Below are 21,738 nucleotides of genomic sequence, written 5' to 3' on the forward strand. Positions count from 1 at the left end.
CAGAAGGCCAACAGAATAAGTTGTGTTGTTCCCCTAAAAGAACATTCTAGGGGATCCCTGGGTGGCTCAGTGCCTGCCTTTGGCCCAGGACGTGGTCTTGGGGTCCCGGGATTGGGTCCTGCATCAGGCTCCCTCCACAGGGCCTGCTTCTCCCTCTCCCTGTGTCTCTGCCTCTCCCCCTCTCTCTCCCCTCTCTCTCTCTCTCTCTCTCTCTCTCTCTCTCTCTGTCTCTGTCTCTCATGAATAAATAAATAGAATCTTTAAAAAAAAAAAACAAAAAAAACCAACATTCTAGAATCTGTGCACCTGACAGGGAACAGTGTGTTTGTGATTGTGTGTATCCTTCTCTTCTCCAGTTCTGCTCCTTTCCCACTTATGTTACAGGAGGGATTTTTGCCCTGGAGAGGGCAGACACCCATGTCCTGCTCCAGGACCACAGCCCAGGCCCTCTGTAACACAAGTCATCCCGCACCTCCTGTTCTCCCCTGGCTTGTCTGGGCCTATTCTCAGATGCGCTCAGGCTGCTTTGGGTGTCCACGTTGCACCCACTGTCCGCTGCCTCCTGGTTGTACCACTGTGTAGCAGGAAGATTCCTGCTAGGCTGCACCTGCTTGGCAGCAAGAGAGGAGGCTAGGGTCTTTGAGCCCATTAAGTGCTGGGAATGGTGAGGACATGATCTCGTTTAGTCCTTGCAGTCATCCCATAGAGAAGCAAAGCTTTGCTCTACCGAGGGAGAACCTGAAGCTTAGAGGGCACATGGCCAGCAAGTGGCAGACCCACACTGCCAGACCTGGGTTACCCCATTGTATGGCGCACCAAGAGGAGCCTGAGTGGGCACACCTGAGGCCTGGAGTGAGCTCGTCCTTTGCACCCCAGGGGGGAAGGTAGGCCAGCTGGCACCTGCCCTTTGGGCAGATCAGGTTTAGCATTCTGCCCTCTTAATTTCCTCTCTTGCTAATAAACCAGAATGTTGAAAATCAAAGTTTGTAGCAGGCCACTGTGTCATGAGCAGGAGGGCTTCTGTGCCCCTAGCTGCCAAGAAAGGGGGGGTGATGTGTTCTCCAGGGTCCCTTCCTGCAGGGAGACCAGACCCCCCAGCTGCTAGAGCAGATGTCAGCAGGACCTTCTTTGCATGAAGCAGGCACTGTGGGACAGCAGAGTGTGAGACAGTGGTCTTCAGCCCTGGCTAATCATCAGGACCATCTCAAGTCTGGAGTAAAATGCACACACCAGAATGTCACTGTGCATGTTTCATAAGCTCTCCAGGTGATTCTGATGCATAGCCAGGGTTAGAGACCTCAGCTGTCAGCGATGCAGATGGAAAACGTGCAGCACACTTCCTCAGAAAGTCTGTGAAGATGGCAACGGGGAAACGAAGGCACAAGCCAGTATTCTTTAGAAGCACTCAGCTCATGCTTACTGTGTGCTAGACACACTTCTAAGGGCTTTACAAATATGAACTCATTCAGCCCATGTAACAATTCTGTGAGATGGTTGTGATTTTTACCCTCTGTGAGGCAGAGAGAGGTCAAGTAGCAGCCAGCTGACCAGCAAAGACAGAAATCCTAGCAGTCTGACTCAGGAGTCCAGCTGGAGCTCTTTGCTGTGTGGCAGTCTGTGTCTGAACCACGTGGAGAAGAGGTAGTCTCCTGCTAGGCCAGTGAGCTGCAGTTACAAAGTCAGGTGGTAACATGGGCTGGGGGTGCGGGTGGGGGTGGCGGTGTCCTGTTTTAATGAGCATAATTCTGCCGTGCTGTGGGAACAGCGGCGTCTGCATAAAGATCAGTTAGAGATGAATGTGATGTGTGAAGGAGACACACCAGGTATGATTGTCAATTCTGAGTGGAATTTGGAAGGCCCAGGCTTAGGCTGCCTGCTTTCTGTAAGTACCCACAAGGCTGTTTCTTCATGGCAGTCCTTCTGCTGGGCCCTGACAAGAAAGGACTGGACAAACTTGACAGGGTCCAGCTCTCAGGAGAGGAGATAGACTCTAAGCAAAAGCATAAGACACTACGTGACTTTTCTTTCTAGATGTGACTGATTCTCCTTCCTTTCTTGGGGCCACCTAGTTGGCTTTGTTCCATAGCCTCAGATCAAGGCATCACTGAAATGAGGACAGAAGGATGTGTCACCTTCCACTTAATATCAGGCTCTGACCTTTCCTGCTGAATGAGCATGCATAAGCACAGTCCATGCTATTGCTCATGGGCAAGAACTTGGTTTTTAGTCTACCGAATGTGCAGCATGGTGTTTGGTCCATGTTCGAGCATTGGCTATGCGTTGGTAATTACACATAGGAGGTAACCACAGTCATAACTGTGAGCCTGGTGGCAGCTGCAGCATCAGTGGCCGCCCTGACTTAACCTGTTTGGAGGCCAAGTTTATGTCAGCACAGGGGAGAGTCACGCTTGCGGTGCAGTAAGGAGCCATTTGGGACCAAATAAACATGATCATTTCCTCCTTGAATGCAGATCCAACTGGCTAGGGGGCCAGTTAGAGGTCACCCACCACAGGTGGGGGCCTGAGTGGTAGACCCATAACCCGGACCAGTGGTGACCTCACTTGTGGGGCCTAGGCCAGCACAGCTGCCAAGGTGTCTCTTGCAATGAGGGTGAATGCACCAAGCGTCCTCCAGGACAGCTTCCACATGTTCTTCTCTTTGTTTTGTGAGCACTTGGTCAGTGTTTCATAGGAACCGGTATCCTTTAACTGAGATGGTACTTAGAGCAAGAAGTGATGTTGCTTTTCCTCCCTGCTTCACTTCCTGCCTCCCTTAGCTGCTGGAATGTGGTGGGAATTTGTTCGACACCATCTGCATTGCCGTGAAGGCTGCTCTCTTCAACACAAGGTAAGTCTTTCTGGGAACAGCCCTGCACAGAATCTGAGCAGACACTTATGATGAAACACTTGGGACAGGTGAAGCTCTCAGCACGGGAAGGTAATGAGGGGCTTTAGCATGAAACATGGTGGCACTTCATGGTAAGCTCCAGGTGCGTATATATCTCTATTTGTTCTTTATGTTATTTTCATAAGTAACCATGTCTCATGTAGAAAAATACTAGGGAACCACAGAGAAGCAAAAAGAGTGGAAAGCAGCCACAGATTAACTGTGAGATTATTGGATAAAACTGCTCAGGAGCATGAGTTTTGCCTGTTGTGTAGCCTGCTAGATCCCCAGCACCATGAGCAATGCCTGACACGTAGTAAATGCTCACATATTCCTTGACGGGACACAGGAATGTTCTGAAAGCAGGACAGCAGCCTACTCTTGGGTTTAAGAGCAAGAAATGGTTCTGCCACTGTGGTTCAGCTTCCCAGCCAGCTGTGTACAAGGGACATGGCATTAAGCCGTTTAGGAGCTGGCATTTCCTCTGACAGATCATACAGACTTCTCCTCTTCCTTTTTTTTTAAGATTTTATTTATTTATTCATGAGAGACACAGAGAGAGAGAGAGAGAGGCAGAGAAGCAGGCTCCATGCGGGGAGTCTGACGTGGGACTTGATCCCAGGTCTCCAGGATCACACCCTGGGCTGAAGGTGGCACTAAACTGCTGAGCCACTCGGGCTGCCCGACTTCTCCTCTTCCATGCACCAGCTTCTTGAAGGAAAGTTGGCAGCATTTGAAAATAAATATGTGGGGCAGTCTGGTTGGCTCAGCGGTTTAGCACCACCGTCAGCCCAGGGCATGATCCTGGGGACCCAAGATCGAGTCCTGTGTCAGGCTCCCTGCATGGAGCCTGCTTCTCCCTCTGCCTGTGTCTCTGCCTCTCTCTCTCTCTGTGTCTCTCATGAATAAATACATTAAAAAAATCTTTTAGGGCAGCCCCGGTGGCGCAGCGGTTTAGCGCCGCCTGCAGCCCAGGGTGTGTTCCTGGAGACCCTGGATCGAGTCCCACGTCGGGCTCTCTGCATGGAGCCTGCTTCTCCCTCTGCCTGTGTCTCTGCCTCTCATTCTCTCTCTGTGTCTCTTTTTTTTTTTTTTTTTTTTTAATTTTTATTTATTTATGATAGTCACACACACAGAGAGAGAGAGGCAGAGACACAGGCAGAGGGAGAAGCAGGCTCCATGCACCGGGAGCCCGACGTGGGATTTGATCCCGGGTCTCCAGGATCGCGCCCTGGGCCAAAGGCAGGCGCCAAACCACTGTGCCACCCAAGGATCCCTCTCTCTGTGTCTCTATGAATAAATAAATAAAATCTTTAAAAAATATATGTTTTAAAAAAAGAAAAAAAATATGTGGGCCAGGATTTTCATGCCATAAGAGAGCTTACATTAAGGGAATGGGGGTCCTAGGGTATAGAACATGAAAATTAGAGACTTCTAGGGCATAGTCTAAGGAATTAGTTGGATAAATGAGCAAGGGTATTATTCTAGGGTGTTCATTGCAGCTTCTTTGTAATGGTAAGAAGTTGGGAACAGCCTGAGTATCCTAACACAGGGGATTGAACTCTGCCCAGCAGCCTATTTAGGGATTTGTTAATACAGAAAACCAGACACTAACCATGATCCTCTCATCTCATTTGTTTTGTTATATTTTACTTTTGGCAGTTCTTATGAATATGTCTGGATGGATGGATAGATAGATATGTATATCCCCAAATGGGCATTGCGATGATTTTCTAGTGCTCCTATTATAGGTGACTTAATATTTATCTATATTTTAGAGGTCTTCTATGGTAAATTTAGACTACCTGTGTTATTCAAAGGGAAGTTAAATAAATTTAAGTCCGACATTGCAGGATGGAATATTTGCTGAGAATGAAAGCTGTATAAGTCCCCCACCCTGAGCAATGCCACTAGACTTGGGGCTGAGATCAGTCAGGAGGTGGGCCTAGCACTTGTGTCAACAGTGGGGCCCAAGCACCTATGCCATTGCAGCAGCCTGTGCTGGGGTTCTATTGGAGAAGAAAGGAAGTTGCCATCTGTTGTGCCTTGAGCTTCAGAAATCACTACCCATCTGCCAACTGGTTTCCATGGGCACTAGGAAAAGGAAAGAGTAGAACCAGACAGGCTGTTTAGCTGTGGGGGAAGTGTTGGGCAAACTGTACATCAGGATGGTGAAACCCAGCTGCTCAGGTTGGGGAGGACACCTGTTGTGGGCATAGCCATAAGTCTCCTCCCCAGAACAAGAACAGCCCTACTGTAGCAAGGAATGTGGCTATGTGAGGTATCGGGTCCTGGTACATGGAAAGACGTTTTGGAGAATCCATGTTGTTTAGAAGAGGAAAGGCCATTCTCAGCCCTTCAGCTGAACCAGGTTGGGGCCAAAGTATTAAGAAGGTGTGTGTGTGTGTGTGTGTGTGTTTGCACACACTCATTTTTTAACGTACCAATCAGAATTCAAACTGGTTACCTGACTTGCTCAAATAGAATGTTACTTAATACTTAACACCTTAGGTGCCCCTGACATGGAGGCTTTGAGCTAGGGCAGACCCTAGCAGGACCCCTTGGTTCCTGCAGACATTCCCTGGCTGCAGCTCATCTGCTGTGGATGTGGCCTTGTGTAGGGACAGCCAGCAGGGCTAGACTCATAGAGGGCTTTTGTTAGAGGAGCAAGGCAAAGCACCAACACTGTTTCCATTACGTAGCTGAAAGGACCATCTCTTCCTTCCTGACTCCTCTATCCCAGATGGGGATGGATGGACTCTACGGGTTAAATGTGTTTTCCAGCACCCAGCTCAAGAAACAGAATGTTGCCAGCCCTACCCCCCCAGAAGCACTCTCACCATCCACCCCCATGCAATCATTACAGCCACTGAGGATAACCATTGTCCAACAGTAGAATGGTTTTGTACTTGATATAAATGAAATTACACAGTGAGTTCTCTTTTGTGTCTGCTTCATTCACTGAGCATTATGTTTTGAGACATCTGTATTGTGGCCTGTAGTCATAGTTTGCTTTATGCTGCATGGTGGCCCATTGTGTGACTGTGCCACAATTTATTTATCCATTCTACTGTGGATGAGCATCTGGGTAGTTTCCAGGTTTTGGCTATTCCAAACATGAACATTTTTGTATTTTTCTTGCACATATTTACCCACTTCTGCTGGATACGAGTGAAAATTTTGGATCATGAGACATGGCTATGTTTGGTTTTAGTAGGTACTGCAAAACAGTTTTCTAAAGTGCTTTTACTAGACGGTACTCCCACCAGCATTGTATAAGCGTTCCGAGTTGCTTCACATCTTTGCCAACTCAAGTTTTTTGGGGGGCAGAAGGGGGTTTATCTTTTTAGTATCTGCCATTTTGGCATATGTCCTAGTATCATATTGTAGTTTAAATTTGTATTTCCTTGATGAATTTTTAAGTTGAATACCTCTTTGTGTGTTTGTTGGCTACTTGAGTAGCCTCTTTTATGAAGTCTCTGTTCAAGTCTGTCTTTTTGCCTATTTTTCTGTTAGGTTGTTAGTCTTTTATGTTTGGTAGGAATTTTTTTTTTTTTTTACCTGCAGTAGGAATTTTTTACATAATATGTCAGCTCCTATGTATGCACACATGCACACACACATGCACATTTGCAAATATTACTCCATTCTGGAATATCTTTTCAACTTTTTTTTTTCTTTTTTAGATTTTTTATTTATTCATTTGAGGGAGACAGAGCAAGTGAGAGCATGAGCAGGGAGCCCAACATGGGGCTCAGTCCCAGGACCCTGAGATCATGACCTGAGCCAAAGACAGCGGTTTAACCAACCAAGCCACCCAGGCACCCCATCTTTTTAACTTCTAAATTATGTCTTTTGACAAACAGAAGTTCATATATATTTTTTTAATTTCAAAACATTGTATAGAAAGAGGACCATTGAGAAAATTATTTATTCTGCCTAGAGGTGATTATGCTCTTCTGAAAGTAGTACATCAGCCTGAGGTGGGAAGATTGTTTCATTTCTAATATCCATTTAATCAAGATGAAAAACAATAAGTGCAGCTTGTGTTCAGAGGGTCTGGCCAGTGAAATGACACAGATCATGTTTATCCCTTTTAGACCACACTGGAGAAGTCCCTAAGGGGGAACTTCTCCACTAGCTTATATAGCTCTTTCCAGAATAAAGAAACGTTAGCTATTAATGTTTTCTTAGGCCTCAGGCTTTTTCATCAGTCTTCAGCAGCACTTTCTAATACCTTCCAGAACGTGGTCTTCACTTACATGGGTCTAAATATGTTAATTTTGACAAATGTGTATCTAAATATGGAGCAGATGGACACATTGATGGTATTTATGGGCAGAGAGTTCTCAGTGGTTGCTTTGTGGTGACCCATGCTTTATTTTCATCATTGCTTTATCTTCATCATCTGTTCACCTGCCAGCATGTTGAAAGTGGAAAGGTTGGTCAATTTCAGAGAAAATACAAACACACCTACATTATTCTTCTTTGGTTTTCTAGTTTCTCTGCCCTTGCATAGGCAGGTGCTATTATGCTAGCCGTGGTGTGGAGCAAACGCTGCTGTGGGAGCTAGAAGGCCTGAATTTAGTCTTGGTTCTAACAATCATTAGTGCTATGACCTTGAACAAATAATTAAATCTCATTCAATAAATGAGTCCCTCCTTGTGTAAGATAGTGTGTTAGACTCTAAGGATGGGGAAATGAGTACAATATTGACCATAGTTTCATTTGTCTTATTCTGTCTTTGGGGGAACATAACTGAATAACAGACAATGAAAATGTCCAGCTCTATTTCGTTCCTTTTTTTTTCTTCAGTGAAATAATAATAAACACAAAAGTATCCCAGTAAACTCTAGAGGATTATCCAAATATATGATGTTATTTTATTGTAGCTTATTCTATAGGCACACACAATTTTCTGTATTCAGAATACCTTCAGTGCAAAGGCTTCAAATGTCAAAAGTTTCTGGTTAACAAATTTCTACATGGAAGTAACAAGATAAAGACCAAAAAGAATCTCATGTAATAACTCATCACATTCACTAACAAGTCCCTTATTTCCCCTGTGTAATTTTAGTATGAAGGAATTCACTTTTAGGTTAAGATTCTTTGCTTTGTTCACAGATGGCACAATATAAAAATCTGTGCAGTAGATTTCTTCAACGTGATTGAATCTATTGTTTTTTTTCCCCTTATGGTAAGCCCTTTTTGTGGTCTGTTCAAGAAATCTTTGTCTACTCCAAGGTCATGAAGATATTTTTAATTTTTCTTCTAGGAGCTATATTTTATCTTTCCTCTTTCTCTGTAGTCTGTTTGGTATGGATTTTGTTTATGGTGTGAGATAGGGATCATTTTTTTTTTCTCCATGTGCATATCTGATTGACCAAGGATCACGTTTAAAAGTCCTCCTTTCTTCAGTGCTCTGCAGGATTGCCTGTGCACTTTTCACAGAGATGGTAGAGATGAGAATGATAAAGTACAGGTGGGGTGTGACTTTATCTTGTAAGATGCAGGAATTCTGACTCCTATTCTCAGTCTCAAGAAAAAGAAGTTCTCTTTCTCCTCACAGTAATTGGGAACTTTAATTGTGCTTCTGCTCCTAGGATACCAAGAGTTCGTGTTTTAGAGGATGAAGAGGGGTCCAAGGACATTGAACTCTCAGATGACCCTTATGACTGCATCCGGCTAAGTGTGGAGAATGTCCCTTGCATTGTCACCCTGTGCAAGGTATGTGGTTGTTATCTGATGGTTTTTGAATTCCTTGTGGGTCTCCTTCAATCCCAACCCATTAAGCTTATTTAATAGGTTGAGAAGTTTTAGTGTCACAAACCATGTAGAAGTAGCTTTAATCTAAATCTAGTAATTTGGTTATATTAGAAACCACTATATGAAAAAAAAAAAAAAAGGAAAAAGAAACCACTACATGAGCAGCTCTTTCTTTTTCTTTTTTAAATTGGAAGCTATGATGGAGTCCCAGGAGTACAGGAGTGAGTTCATAGTAATAGTAGCCAGAATTTGTTAAGTTCCTCCATACCAGGCATTTCACTAAAACAGCCTGTGTGCGCATTTCCCTTAATTTCCTCAATTCTATGGGGTCTAGGCTGGGTGAATAATAATAGGGAGATTGAAAAGTGAACACTGTCCCCTCTGTAGGCCCCAGCATCCACATCTATGAAATGAGGGGTTGGAGCAGGATCTGGGTATCTGTTATGTCAAGTGTGGTTTTTTTTGTTTTTTTTGTTTTTTGTCAAGTGTGTTTTTGTTTTTGTTTTTAAGATTTTATTTATTTATTCATGAGAGACACAGAGAGTGAGAGAGACAGAGAGACAGAGAGAGAGAGAAAGGCAGAGACATAGGCAGAGGGAGAAGCAGGCTGCATACAGGGAGCCTGATGTGGGACTCAATTCTGGGTCTCCAGGATCATGCCCTGGGCTGAAGGTGGTGCTAAACCGCTGAGCCACCCAGGCTGCCCAAGTGTGGTTTTTACATTAGTGCAGAGGCCTGTGGAGCCTAACCTGTGGCTGATGCTGTTGTGTACTGAGGCCTGTTTTGGCTGAGACTATCCCTGATTCCACACAGGATTCATATAAAAATAGGACTGAATGAGTCACATTTAATTCCCCTGAAATCACTTCACGAACCTGGGGTATGGGGAAGCATTGGGAGTGACCAAAGCTACCTACACTTGACTCATTATTGAGCGTGCCTCTGGCTTGCACCCTCTTGATTCATCTTTGTCATCGGTGAAACATCTATGTGGCATCACATGCCAGTTTCTCCCCGCGCCCCTCTGTTGGAGACTCTTAGTAGCTTTTGACTTAGATAATCTCTGAATTATGGCTCTCACCCCACCCCCATCCCATATTATTTTCTCATGCTTTTGTAATTTTGCTTCCACAGTGGTCTGTGATAGAACTGTTGAGCATTGCTTTAGGTGTTTTCCATATGAGTACAATCTAAAATAAAATCTTGAATGGCAGTACGGGTTCTTCGCTGGTGTAGATATTCCTTCACAAAGGTATCAAAGGTGGGGATCTGGGATGTGTATTACCCATTTGTGTACTCTGCCGCCCTGACTTTGCAGATTGGCTATCGGCATGTAGTGGATGCTACTCTTCAGGAGGAGGCCTGCTCCTTGGCCAGCTTGTTGGTGTCTGTGACCAGCAAGGGAGTCGTGACATGCATGAGGAAAGTGGGGAAGGGCAGCCTGGACCCAGAGAGCATCTTCGAGATGATGGAGGTGAGGCTCTGACTCTGAGGCAGGTGTAGGCACCTGACCAGGAGTGCTTGCTGGATCTTGCCCCCTCGATTGCACCATGGGAATTCTCCCTTTGCACCCTTGACCCTAGACTTAGAGCTTGGAGAATAGCTGGTATGAGTTGGTTGTCTACTGACTTAGCCAAGGGTGGAGGTGGTGAGGGCCCTGGGCCGGGAGGTAAGGAACCTGTCAGTAATTGTTCCTTGTCCTCTCCCTCTCTGATCTCACACTTCCATGTCTCTGGATGAAAGTGTTGCGCTGATAATATAGAGTCGCTTGTAACTCCAAAATCCTTGGCTTTTGTGATCTGATGAGGGAACTGGATTCCTGCCTGACTGCTTCCTGTCCTTTGAAGGGAGTGAGTAAAGGTGGAGCCAGGAGCTGAAGGATGGCCGTCTCCCCACTTCTTCATAGGTCTAGAAGTGTTCAAATGGAGACAAATGGGAAATCCTTCCAGCTGCCTCAGGGTGGATCACTCCCCACAGGTCTCAGGCTGTTTGGCCACACCGACTATTAGGGTGCTTTCCAGCTTAGTGCTGATTGGTTGATGTGTGTGTGTGTTCCTTACTGGCCTGAAAGCTCCCCCGTGGCAGGGACCACCTGTGTCTTCCCAGACTCATCTTCCCCCACATCCACCTTGACTTTCCAGAAGTTTTCGAAGACCCGGACACAGCCCTGCTGAATTATTGGGGACAGTCAGCTGGATCCAGGTTTTTTGCTTTGGGTAACCACAGCTCACCCTCTTCCTTCATTCTTAGAAATAGTGACTTTTCACTGAAGACGCTAAGCGTTTAATGTCCGTTTTCTCTTCTTATCGTCTTACTTGAAAGCAAAACTGGGCAGTGTATATGGTGTCAAGGATTCAGGCATGAAGATGTACTGCCCCACTGTACATCCTGGCCCTGGGCCACAGCTCGCTCCATCTCAGAGGGAGTGTGGCAGCAGTAGTGGTGCCTGCCGTGAGCGTGTTGTGAGGAGCCAGTGAGGGTGTGGAGGTGAAGCATATGGCACAGTGTGGGCCTGCCCGGAGTACTCAGGAAACGTCTCTGAGTGCTCTCTTCAGCTCCCTGAGCTCATGTGTCTGTAGCTGTGCGTGGCAGTGCTGTTCTTCATGGCCGGTTGGTTATTTGGTTAGTTTTTTGTTTTTTTGTTTTTTTTAACAAAAACACTTAAAATACTTTATAAGTTCTGCCAAAGGCTTCTCTAGAGAACTGGCTTGCTTCGAAGGAGCTCTTTCCCCACCCCCTGGAGAATTTTATGAGAATTCCAGTGTGTAAAACAACAAAAGTGATAAGTAATAGCGAAAATTTATTGTGTGCTTACTGTATGTCTGGTACCCTGTTTTTAGTGCTTTAAATGTATTATGTCATTGAGTCTTCAGCCATCCTTCGAGGCAAGTACTATTGTTATCCTTAATTTTATAGACATGGAAATTGAGATGTGTAGCAGATGAAGTAACTTGCCTATGGGGTTCCCAGCTCATAAATGCTGGTGCTAGGATTCAAACCCAGACGGTGTGCTTCCAGAAGCATCCCCCCACCCCCTGCAGCCGCACTGAGCTATTTTCACCTTATACACCAGGTCTGCTGTAGTTGCCGTGGTCAGAGCTCCATCTGGTGAGCCGAGCTGCATCCTCCTCTGTGGCTCCATGAATGAGGTCTACAGACACTGCTCAGGGGGACCATAGCCCCATGGCCCTGTGTCACTGCTCTGGCCTCATAGGGATGCAGCAATCCAGAAGTGCCTCTTGCGATGGTTAAAACATTGGGGTGGGTACGCAGGCCACTTTCCCAAACTCTACCATACATTCAGACCTCCCAAGTCCTGATGTCCTGTCTCATCCCCTCTTATCCTCACTCCCCACTTTCATTTATACGAACAGTCAATACCCTTATCTGATTGACATTTTTTCTTTCTCTTGTGTTACGGTAAAATAAATCTTTCCACCATCACTTTGGCCCTTCAGCCTGACTTTGCATTTCATACAATTGATCATTTCCCACTTTTAGACTGAGGTATTTTCGTATAAGTTTCCAATAATATCTGGAGTCTCATCCTGTGTTACAGTTAGGGGCTGGGGATAGGGTCCCTGTAACTGAAAGATTGGGTGGGGGTCTAGTCCTGGAGGTCTTCCTCGCCTGACATTGCTGAGAATGGAACCAATGGCACAGTTGAATTACAATTGCTATGGAAACATAGAAGACTCGATGACGTGGAGACTTGTTGGTTCATCATAGTCTTAAAATGATCTGTGAGCTCAGAATAACAGTTTCATAAAGAAAGATTTTTTATATATTAGTTTTGTTTTCAAGTGTTTCCATGTGGCTCCTGTGTCAGGCTAATTAGGAACTCTGTGGGTCGTCTGACCTCTTGACATGTCTCAGTTCCAACATTCTGTTCCTTTAGCATCTCTGCGTGGCAGCAACGCCTAAGACCTGATCCCAGTGTCAGCTCAGTCCCATCTGAGCTGCTCTCTGTAGAGATTTGGTGGCAGGTGAATGAGAAACTGCTTGTTCAGACGTGTCCCCAGAACCGTCTATTCCTTCATTAGACAGACTCTTGATTCCCCGTGGCCTCCCTCTGCCTTCTCACTACAGTACAGTGGGACTTGGCAGTACCAGGACCAGATTTGTGTTTTGTTTCTTTGTTTTTTTTTCCCAGGACCAGATTTGGTTGACTGTTTTGCTGCTTGTTGTAATGGCAGCAGGAGTGCTAAGCTTGAGCTAATGGCTGAGGCTGCCTTTGCTGCTTCCTGCTGGCCGCCTGGGGGTGGCATTTTTTTTCTTTGTTTTTATTTTTAGTATGAGAGTTTTCCAGAATGTATCTGTTATGTTGTTGTTGGGGGTTTGTTTTTGTATTGATATGGTCCATTAAATAAAAGCCCTGTAAGGCAGATGGAATGTGTACAGTTGGGAATGGCTAGCAGGCATAGAGGGAAGCTTCCCTGGCCAGTGTGTGTGCCTCACCAGTGGGTATATGGCTTCTTTTGTCCTGCAGACTGGCAAGCGAGTGGGCAAGGTGCTGCACGCCTCCCTGCAGAGCGTCCTACACAAGGAGGAAAGCCTGGGGCCCAAGAGACAGAAAGTTGGATTCCTGGGGTGACTTGCACATCAACACAGATGTGGGGTGTTTGTTGTTTTGCTTTTCCTCTTAAGCCACAGTTTGTATATATTTTTCTTATCTATTATGAATTTGAGCTGCCATTTGTACCTGTAAAATTAAAGTATATTTTCTAGTTTGGTTTGGTACGGCTAGAGTTCTTCAGCAATAATCCAAGATGCCATTTTGTGACTCCCTGTAAAGTCTGGCCCTGGTCTAATGAATGATAACCAAATCCAGAGATCTGCTCCCAAGGAGATTTCTCTGGGCCATACCTCTCCAGTGAGGCTCATTTATCTCCTGCTATAGTAATTCAAAACAACAACAAAAATACTAGAATAAGGACCTACCAGAAAGTTTAAAGGAAATGCTTATGATATATAATGTTTTTCCTGTAGAGCTTTCAAAATAAACACACACACACACACACACACACACGTACACATGCACACGGTTCATTCTCTTTGTGGATTTGGTGCTTCTGGGGGAGGACAAAGGAGGCACATGCCCCAGGTACACACCCATGGCTTCTACCTGGCTGGTGAAGCTACCTGAGTCCTGGGGAAGCCCAGTTCTTGCTTCCTGCCCTCCAAGAAATCCACAATGAGCTCCCTAGGGTCCAGGGTTTTAGCGGCTACGTTGGTCCTTAGCCAAATGTTCTTATCACTCTTGTTTTGAAATTGCTCAATATTTTATAACCACTCCCTGGTGTTTCATAAGATTTCCTTGTTTTATCAGCACGAAGAAGGCTGCTTTAGAGATGTTGTCATTTGATTACTCAGCCTGCCTTCATACTCTGGGGACAGAAGGGAAGGCCATTCTTGATGGCCCCACAAGGCTCCTTATAAGCCTGTATTCTACTCACAGCACAGTGTGTTGGAATTCAGTCTGTTTACAGGTTGAGCAATCTTTAGTTTTTTCCAAACAAACTCCCCAATCAATCTTAAAAAGCCCTGGGGAAGGAGCTGATTCATGAAGAGTGAGTATTTCAGCCATAGCATTTGCTCTCTGTGTTTCAGTGAGACAAATGGGGTGAGGAGTTAGGAATTTATTGCCTAATGGAAGGAACATAATGTGAGCTGAAGCCCTTGAAGCCTGGTTCCAGAGGTCCTGGCATGGACACCTTCTGCTGGCATGGCAAGGTCCATCCCTATGGAGAGAAACAGCTGCCTTGGCTCAGACTTGGAGCTGCTGCCCTCTTGAGAACACAACCTAGGTTTTCATTTTTAAAAAATGTTTTTCCAGTGATTTTTTCCCTCCAGGCGCTGTGACAGTGCTCTGACAAGGCAGCAATTAGTCTGTTACTCCTCCCCTGTTCCTGGCTGACTGCCCGTGATGGAACAGTGACAGTGGTCAAGATGCAGCTAGTTTTCAGTCAAGTTCAGAAGCTTCAGTCCTGATGATTAAAGATATCAGATAGATGAGTCTTTGCCAGGCTAAGCAGTTATAGTGAAAATGGGGGCAAGAAATAAGTTAGCATCTGTCTCTGCCACAACCTTTCCTAAGCCACCCCTGTGTGTAAGAAGCATACATCACATGTGATATGGAACCCCCAGTGAGCAAGATCTGTCCAGGAGAGGCATTTATTGGAAATGTGTGATTATTGCAGCTCTCAGAATAAGGAAAGAGACTTGGAAAAATACAGTCCTGGAGAGACCCAGTCATCCAGCAGAAGCAAGCAGGGCTGTTGTTAGTGGCCATTAAATAAACATCAAGGAATGCAAGGTTGCAGAATATTCAGATTGGTTCTATTGTTTTGTGACTTCTCGGTCTCCCAAATCGTGTCAGTTCAAGCCTGCAAAATACATCAGTTTAGAATATTAGCCCACTCAGCCTTGAAGTGTATGCACAGCCCCAAAGTGCTGGGGACTTACCGCCTCCCAAGGCAACCCACAGCCACTAGGGGGCAGCAACCAGTGGAGAAATGCTGCTCCGTGTGATCCTTGGGTGGACAGTTCTGAGAGCTGTTTTGGAACATTCAACAAGCCACACCGAGCCACGCTGGTGGTGCTCATGACTGTGGTAAACCCTTTCCTTCCTGGTTTACCCTCCTCAGTCCTTCCCTCCTGTTCCCTGTGGGACCACCTCCCAGATAAACTGCCAAACACAAGCCCTTGTCTCAGGCGTTGCCTTGGGGAGTGACTCCGACTAAGCCTTTGGTACTAGAAGTGGCCTTGAAAAGCAGACCCTCCATATGTGTCTTGAAAACTAGAGCAGTCATTGGCAGATGGCAGCAAAGGCCCTGTGGGTGGTGGCAGGTGCGTCGGCGATAAGGTAGGCCATCCTGTAGTTGTCAGCATTACCAAGTCTGGCCTCTGGTGGGTTGGGATGAGGTCCAGGGGAGGAAGTGTTGGGTTGTGAAAGAATGCTCTACCCCATGGAAGCATGGAGTCAGAGGTAATTATAAGAGTTGTTTAGTTGAACTGGCTTCTATTAACTATGGAAAGCCATTTAAAAAAAAAAATGAAAGGCTCATCGGCTATCAACTTGTGATGTGTTCTGAAAACCAGAGGGCCTTCACAGTACAGTTTAAAGAGACGGGCCTGCAGCTGCTGGGTAGAATGTGCTGACATTCACATTTTGTGCAAGAGCTTCAAAGCCATGAAGGAGATAAGCTGCCTTCTGGGCTGGCTTTCCTTGCCAAAGTCAGGGCTTTTGTCAGCACAGGAAAGGACTTGGACCTGGGTTAAAGACAGGATCTTCATCCCTAGTAATGTCCTGGATGCTTTGAGCTGCCAGCCGCCATCCCCTAGCTGCGAGAGTGCTGCTGTTTCCTGAGAGTCTCTTTCCATGCAGAGACTATACGTGAGGCAGATGTCTCAGGAGATGGTATTTGTTAACCAATGTCCCACCTCCCCTCGTTTCCAGACCAATGATTAGGGTCCTATGACAGCCCAGCCTGAATAGGGGATTATAGTCTCTGTTGTGGGAAGAAATAGATTACTCACTGAAATAATTTCAAGACCTGGCTTAGCATATACCAGCGAAATAGCAGCAGGGGTGGCTCTTGAAGGTACTGGACCAGGGCCGTGGCTGAAAAGTTTAATGTCCTGGTAAGGAGGTCTGGGTTGTTCCTAATTCGCTGCTGGGATAGTCCCCTGGAGTTGAGACCTGGTGATCACCGGACCAAATGAGGAGAAGATACCAGAACTGAGCACACGGAAAAAGCTACGACTCTTCCCAGAGATCCCAAAGAGACAGGAGGTCCCAGAGCAAACTGTTGCTCCTCCCATCGGAGAGACCAACAAACAAATACAGAGAGCCACAACTTACTGGGAAACCAGGGAAGAGAAACTTGTTCTATAACTGGCAAATTGCTGGAGGTTCGGTGTAGATGGCTCTGAGAGTTAAAAACTCCAGGGTGACCCAGTCACCAAGGACCCCCATACTTTTGTGAGTTTTATCTCCAGGAGCTCAACCTGCTTCTCAGTTTCAGAGAAAAATCCTCTCATGCTTCTAGCAGGTGGTGGTGGAGAGGTGGGGAGAGGAGGGGAGGGATGATTTTGCAGTACAGCAGAGCACTCTGTTCTTCATAAGGCCTGCCCCTCAGGAGAAACTGCTTAACCAGAGCCTAACTGACTTGGAGGAGGGGAAATACCCAACTCAAGCCCAGTCTAGCCATCCTGTCCCACCTAGGGGTATGAGTGTGTGGCGGAGGGTGTCAGAGTTGCAGAGCTGAGAAGCAGTGTGAGGTTTATAGTCCAGGGGCATAGGTACACTAAAAGACAAACCTGGCCATACCATGAATCACTTCCCCTCCTCCACACCTCATTGGCACATTACTAAAGGCCTATTTACAGCAGTTCCTTTCACCCATCATGTTTGGCCATGAAATGACAAGTATGAAGCATACTGAAAAGCGAAAAACTCACTGGAGAAAAAGAGCAAGCACCAGAAGCAGACCTGGCAGGGATATTGGAATTAACAGACGTGGGAATTTAAAACAACTATGATTAATACGTAGGGGCTCTAATGGATAAAGTAGACAGCATGCAAAAACAGATGGGAAATGTAAGCATAGAGATGGAAATCCTACAAAAGAACCAAAAATAATTGCTAGGAATAAAAACATTTCATTAACAGAAATGAAGAATGTCTTACGGGTTTATCAGTGGACTGTGCATGGCAGAGGAAAGAATCTATGAGCTTGAGGATATATCAGTAGAAACCTCACAAAGTGAAAAGCAAAGAGAACAAAGACTGAAAAACAACAGAATATGCAAGGTCTGTGGGACAGTGATAAGAGGTATAACATAAGTATGATGGAAATAGCAGAAAAGGTGAGAAAGGAACAATAGAAATATTTGAGACAATAATAAACTGAATATGTCTCCCACATTAATGTCAAACACCAAACCACAAATCCATCAGTCACTTGGGTACAATGGACATCTTCAGACTTCATCTTCAGTTGCAGACTACTTCAACAGCTGACCACATTTTTCTCAAGCTCATCTGGAACATTCAAGATAACAGATAAGTCACATTCTGGGCCATAAAACACACCTTAACAAATTAAAAAGAGTAGAAATCATCATACAATGGCCTGCTCTCAGACCACAACACCATTAAACTAGAAGTCAATTTCAGAAAGCTGGGAAAATCCCCAAATACTTAGAGATTAAACAATATACTTGTAAATGATACCCAGGCCAAAGAAGAAATCTCAAGTGAAATTAAAAAATATTTTGAACTAAATGAAGGTAAAAACACAACTTAAGATTTGTGGGATGTAGCTAAAGCAGTGCTTTGAGGGAAACTGAGAGTGATTGAATGTGTCTATTAGAAAAGAAGAAAGATCTAAAATCGGTCTGTAAAGCTTCCAGCTTAGGAAACTTTAAGTAAATTAAGCCTAAAATAGGCATAAGAAGAGAAATAACAAGAATTAGAGCAGAAATCAATGAAACTGAAAACAGGAAATCAGAGAAAATCAATGAAACCCAAAAGCTGGTACTTTGAAAAATCCTAGAGAAGGGAGAGATCTTTAGAAGCCACCAGACCATCACCAGCCATGTTCTTCCCTGGGGCCATTTGCAGGTTCTGGCCTTGAGTTGAGGATCAGATTTGGTGCACCTAGAAGGATCCTATGGGGGCAAAAGAGAAACCAGCAAAACATTTGGCAAGATTGTGCAGGGCTAGGGTGATGATTTGGAAACTTCAAGATCCCTAATGGCACAGCTGGATTTACATTTGTTGAATTCTTAGGCTGTCTGCGGGGCAGGGAGTTTTAGTAAGAAAACTGTTGTATCCTATAGAGCTAATCGGGTTTTCTGTTTCTTCTTGTGTGAGCTATTATATAGCTGAAGACATCAGGTAAGTGCAAACTGGGCTGAGCATGCTTAGTTTATAAACTTCACAAATGTACAAAGGTCTCGCCCTTGGAGTGGAGGGAATAAAGGGGTGGACGGAGGCCATTCAAGGCTGAGAGCCAGAGGCTTCTCAGAGCAATCCTCCTCCTCCCACACTTTTGCAGGTTGTCCATCTGTCTCACACATAGGGTGGTTTCCATGCGCTCCGTGCAAGGATCCCACTGTGTAGGCAGGGTCGAGACTCTTGCCCCATTTTATGGATGAGGATTCTGGGTTTGAATAACTTGTCCCAAAGGATGCAAGTGCCAGGTGCCTGAGCTGGATTGGAAACCCATGACTCCAGTTCTCTTCACTGGAACATGGCTGATCATTAGGGATAAAACAACCAAGGAATGTGGGCCCCATGAGAGCCGAGAACTTGGTGGGGTGGTATATTGCCTCTCCCAGCATCATTTGCCCCAGGGCCTGGCACACAAGGGTGGAAGCTGTACTTGTTGCATGAATGACAGCATCAGGCCAACAAGCTTTGAAAAGGAACAAAGGACTTTCCTAATGAGGGTCACTGAGGCCAAAGTTCTAGGCCATTTGGCTTTGGCTTTGATTAAGGCTCTGAGACTGCCTTTGCCATATTTTTGGAAATGTGTACCCTGGATGCTCTTACCTTTGGAGAGAGTGTGGAAAGTTCTCTGCCTCCACAGGCAGGCCACATTTCTGTTGACACGGAACAGCAGAACTAAAAGGAAACAGCTGTGCAGGGTGAGGGGCAGGGGTGGGGGATGGCTCCTCGTTGAGCCAGAAGTTTGCATGTTGTTTGGGCTGACATGGGTGGGGTGGCCAGAGATTGTTTTATATAACTCAAGACTTCCAACAGCCTTGGAGATAGAAAAAAACAAAACTTAAAAGCTGAAATGTGCCTTTTATTTTTTATTTTTTAAAAATATTTTTATTTATTCATGAGAGACACACAGAGAGAGGTAGAGACACAGGCAGAGGGAGAAGCAGGCTCCATGCAGGGAGCCCGATGCGGGACTCGATCCCAGGACTCTGGGATCACGCCCTGAGCCGAAGGCAGACGCTCAGCCACCCAGGTGCCCCTGAAATGTTCTTTTTAGAGCTCTCTTCTGATTTTTCGGCCTCCGGGCTTTGTTATCGAGATCATTCTTTGAGCAGGGAAATTGACAAAAAGACTGGACCCTGGGGGCGATGTGTTGGGGGGGGGGCACCCCTTTCCTGGCTGAAACCACCTCCGAATTGCTCTCTTCCCACTGACTGAGGCCTCAGGACCAAGACCAGCAGAGGGGATCCTCCTTCTGAGAGGAGGAAACCGTAGACTCCACCAGGGCTGTCAGTGGGTGCACCGCAGGTGGCTACAGTGGGGGCCCTCGCCTGGCCAGGGACAGTGGGTGGTGGATGAAGGGGAGCCGGATACTTAATGGCTGTGAGCTCAACATTGACATGGTTGCTACAAAGAGCCCGTGAATCTGTCTTTTTGAAGAGGGAGCATTCCGACTACAGGCAAGCCCCTTGACATGTTTTGTTCCAGAGCTTTGCCACAATGAGGACTTCAACAAGCAGAATTCTGTCTAAAGGTGATTTTCCAGAAGGTTAAAAAAGGTCCGGGAACCATATTGTAGAGGAACGTGGGAGAAAAAGGAGAAAGGCACACAGAGAGGTCACAGTGGCCAATGTCAGATGTTTGCGGGCCTCTTCCAGGCCTGCCCCCTGCCTCCCTGCGGGGGATCTTTGCAACAAGTCAGCTCCTTTGCAGAGTGGGGAGCTGCTGGTCCTGGGAGGGGGACACCTGAGAGGCTGAATGGAAAGAAAGGGGCATCCCACGTTGAGGGACGGTTATACCAGACTGCAGCTTCCAACCTACTTTTTGACACAGAGAGCGAGAGACAGTGAGCCACTTGCATTTTTTCAGCAATTAAAAAATGAGGAAATGCCAAAATAGGGTTATAAAAATAGTGATATATTTTAGAGACTTAAAGATTATTTATTTGAGAGAGAGGGGTGGGGGAAGGAGGGAGAATGTGAGGGGGTGCGGTGGAGGGGCAGAGGGAGAGAGAATCTCAAGCAGATTCCCTGCTGAGCATACAGCCCAACTCAACAGGGAGCTTGTCTCACAACCCTGAGATCATGACCTGAGCTGAAACCAAGAGTTGGATGTCCATCCAACTGAGCCACCCAGGCGCCCCCAAAATAGTGATATATTTTAAATATTTACCTTTAGGGATGCCTAGATGGCTCAGCAGTTGAGCATCTGCCTTTGGCTCAGGTGATCCCGGGTCTGGGGATCGAGTCCCATATTGGGCTTCTCGCAGGGAGCCTGCTTCTCCCTCTGCCTATGTCTCTGCCTCTCTGTGTGTCTCTCATGAATAAGTAAATAGAATCTTAAAAAAAAAAAAAAAAAAAAGTTTACCTTTAATGAAATTGCACTTTTAACACAGACAATAGGATTCAGGGCAAATGCTATTCATAAGACAGGACTCCCCTTTAAAACATCATCCTGAGTGTGCTACAGGCCCACTGATGGGTACAGGTTTAAAGTGTGTGATGGTGTGTGTAGGGACGCCTGGGTGGCTTGGCGGTTTCGCGTCTGCCTTCGGCCCAGGGCATTATTCTGGGGTCCCAGGATGGAGACCCACATTGGGCTCCTTGCATGGAGCCTGCTTCTCCCTCTGCCTATGTCTCTGCCTCTCTCTGTGTCTCTCATGAATAAATAAATAAATAAAATCTTTTTAAAAAAGTGTGTGATGAACTTTTCTTTCAGGGCTGTCGGTATATCACCCAGGTTGTATAGACCCTCCTTGGGTGCCAAGCCTAAACCTGAGGAAGCCTCAAGCCAAAAGACATCCCCCCTGCCCTGGTTGTATAATAAGTCATTGTAACAGTGAGGTGACTCCTAATCACTTGTAGAGGAGCTCTGTGTAGTGCACGCACACATGCACACATGTACACACGCATGCACACATGCACATACACACCTGTGAAAAGCTGCAAGATATTTTCTCACTACTTACTAGAAAGCTCTCTACAAAAGCCTCCTTCCTGGAGAACAGAGAGTTCACTTGTCAGGTTAATAGGAAAGAGGCGCACTCTCGCAGTGAAAGTGTGATCCCGCCTTGCTTGGGGGCCAGTGGGGGACAGAGGCCTCATGTGTCCCTGCTACCTCCTCAGGCCCC

The 21,738-nt window shown here is 45.9% G+C and overlaps 1 protein-coding gene across 1 annotated transcript in view; it reads left to right on the top strand.

Annotated features, from left to right (window-relative positions):
* The window catches only part of EXOSC7 (exosome component 7), a 36,026-nt gene extending 22,641 nt beyond the window's left edge, over positions 1-13,385 (top strand). The window contains exons 5-8 of the mRNA XM_041763675.1: positions 2,778-2,848; positions 8,491-8,614; positions 9,972-10,127; positions 13,143-13,385. Of these exons, the coding sequence (XP_041619609.1) occupies positions 2,778-2,848; positions 8,491-8,614; positions 9,972-10,127; positions 13,143-13,247 (456 nt within the window). The 3' untranslated portion in view covers positions 13,248-13,385. The remainder of the gene's footprint in view (positions 1-2,777; positions 2,849-8,490; positions 8,615-9,971; positions 10,128-13,142) is intronic.
* Positions 13,386-21,738: the final 8,353 nt, after the last annotated feature.

The sequence above is a fragment of the Vulpes lagopus genome, chromosome 7, assembly GCF_018345385.1.
Source record: "Vulpes lagopus strain Blue_001 chromosome 7, ASM1834538v1, whole genome shotgun sequence".
Classification (NCBI taxonomy): Eukaryota; Metazoa; Chordata; class Mammalia; order Carnivora; family Canidae; genus Vulpes; species Vulpes lagopus.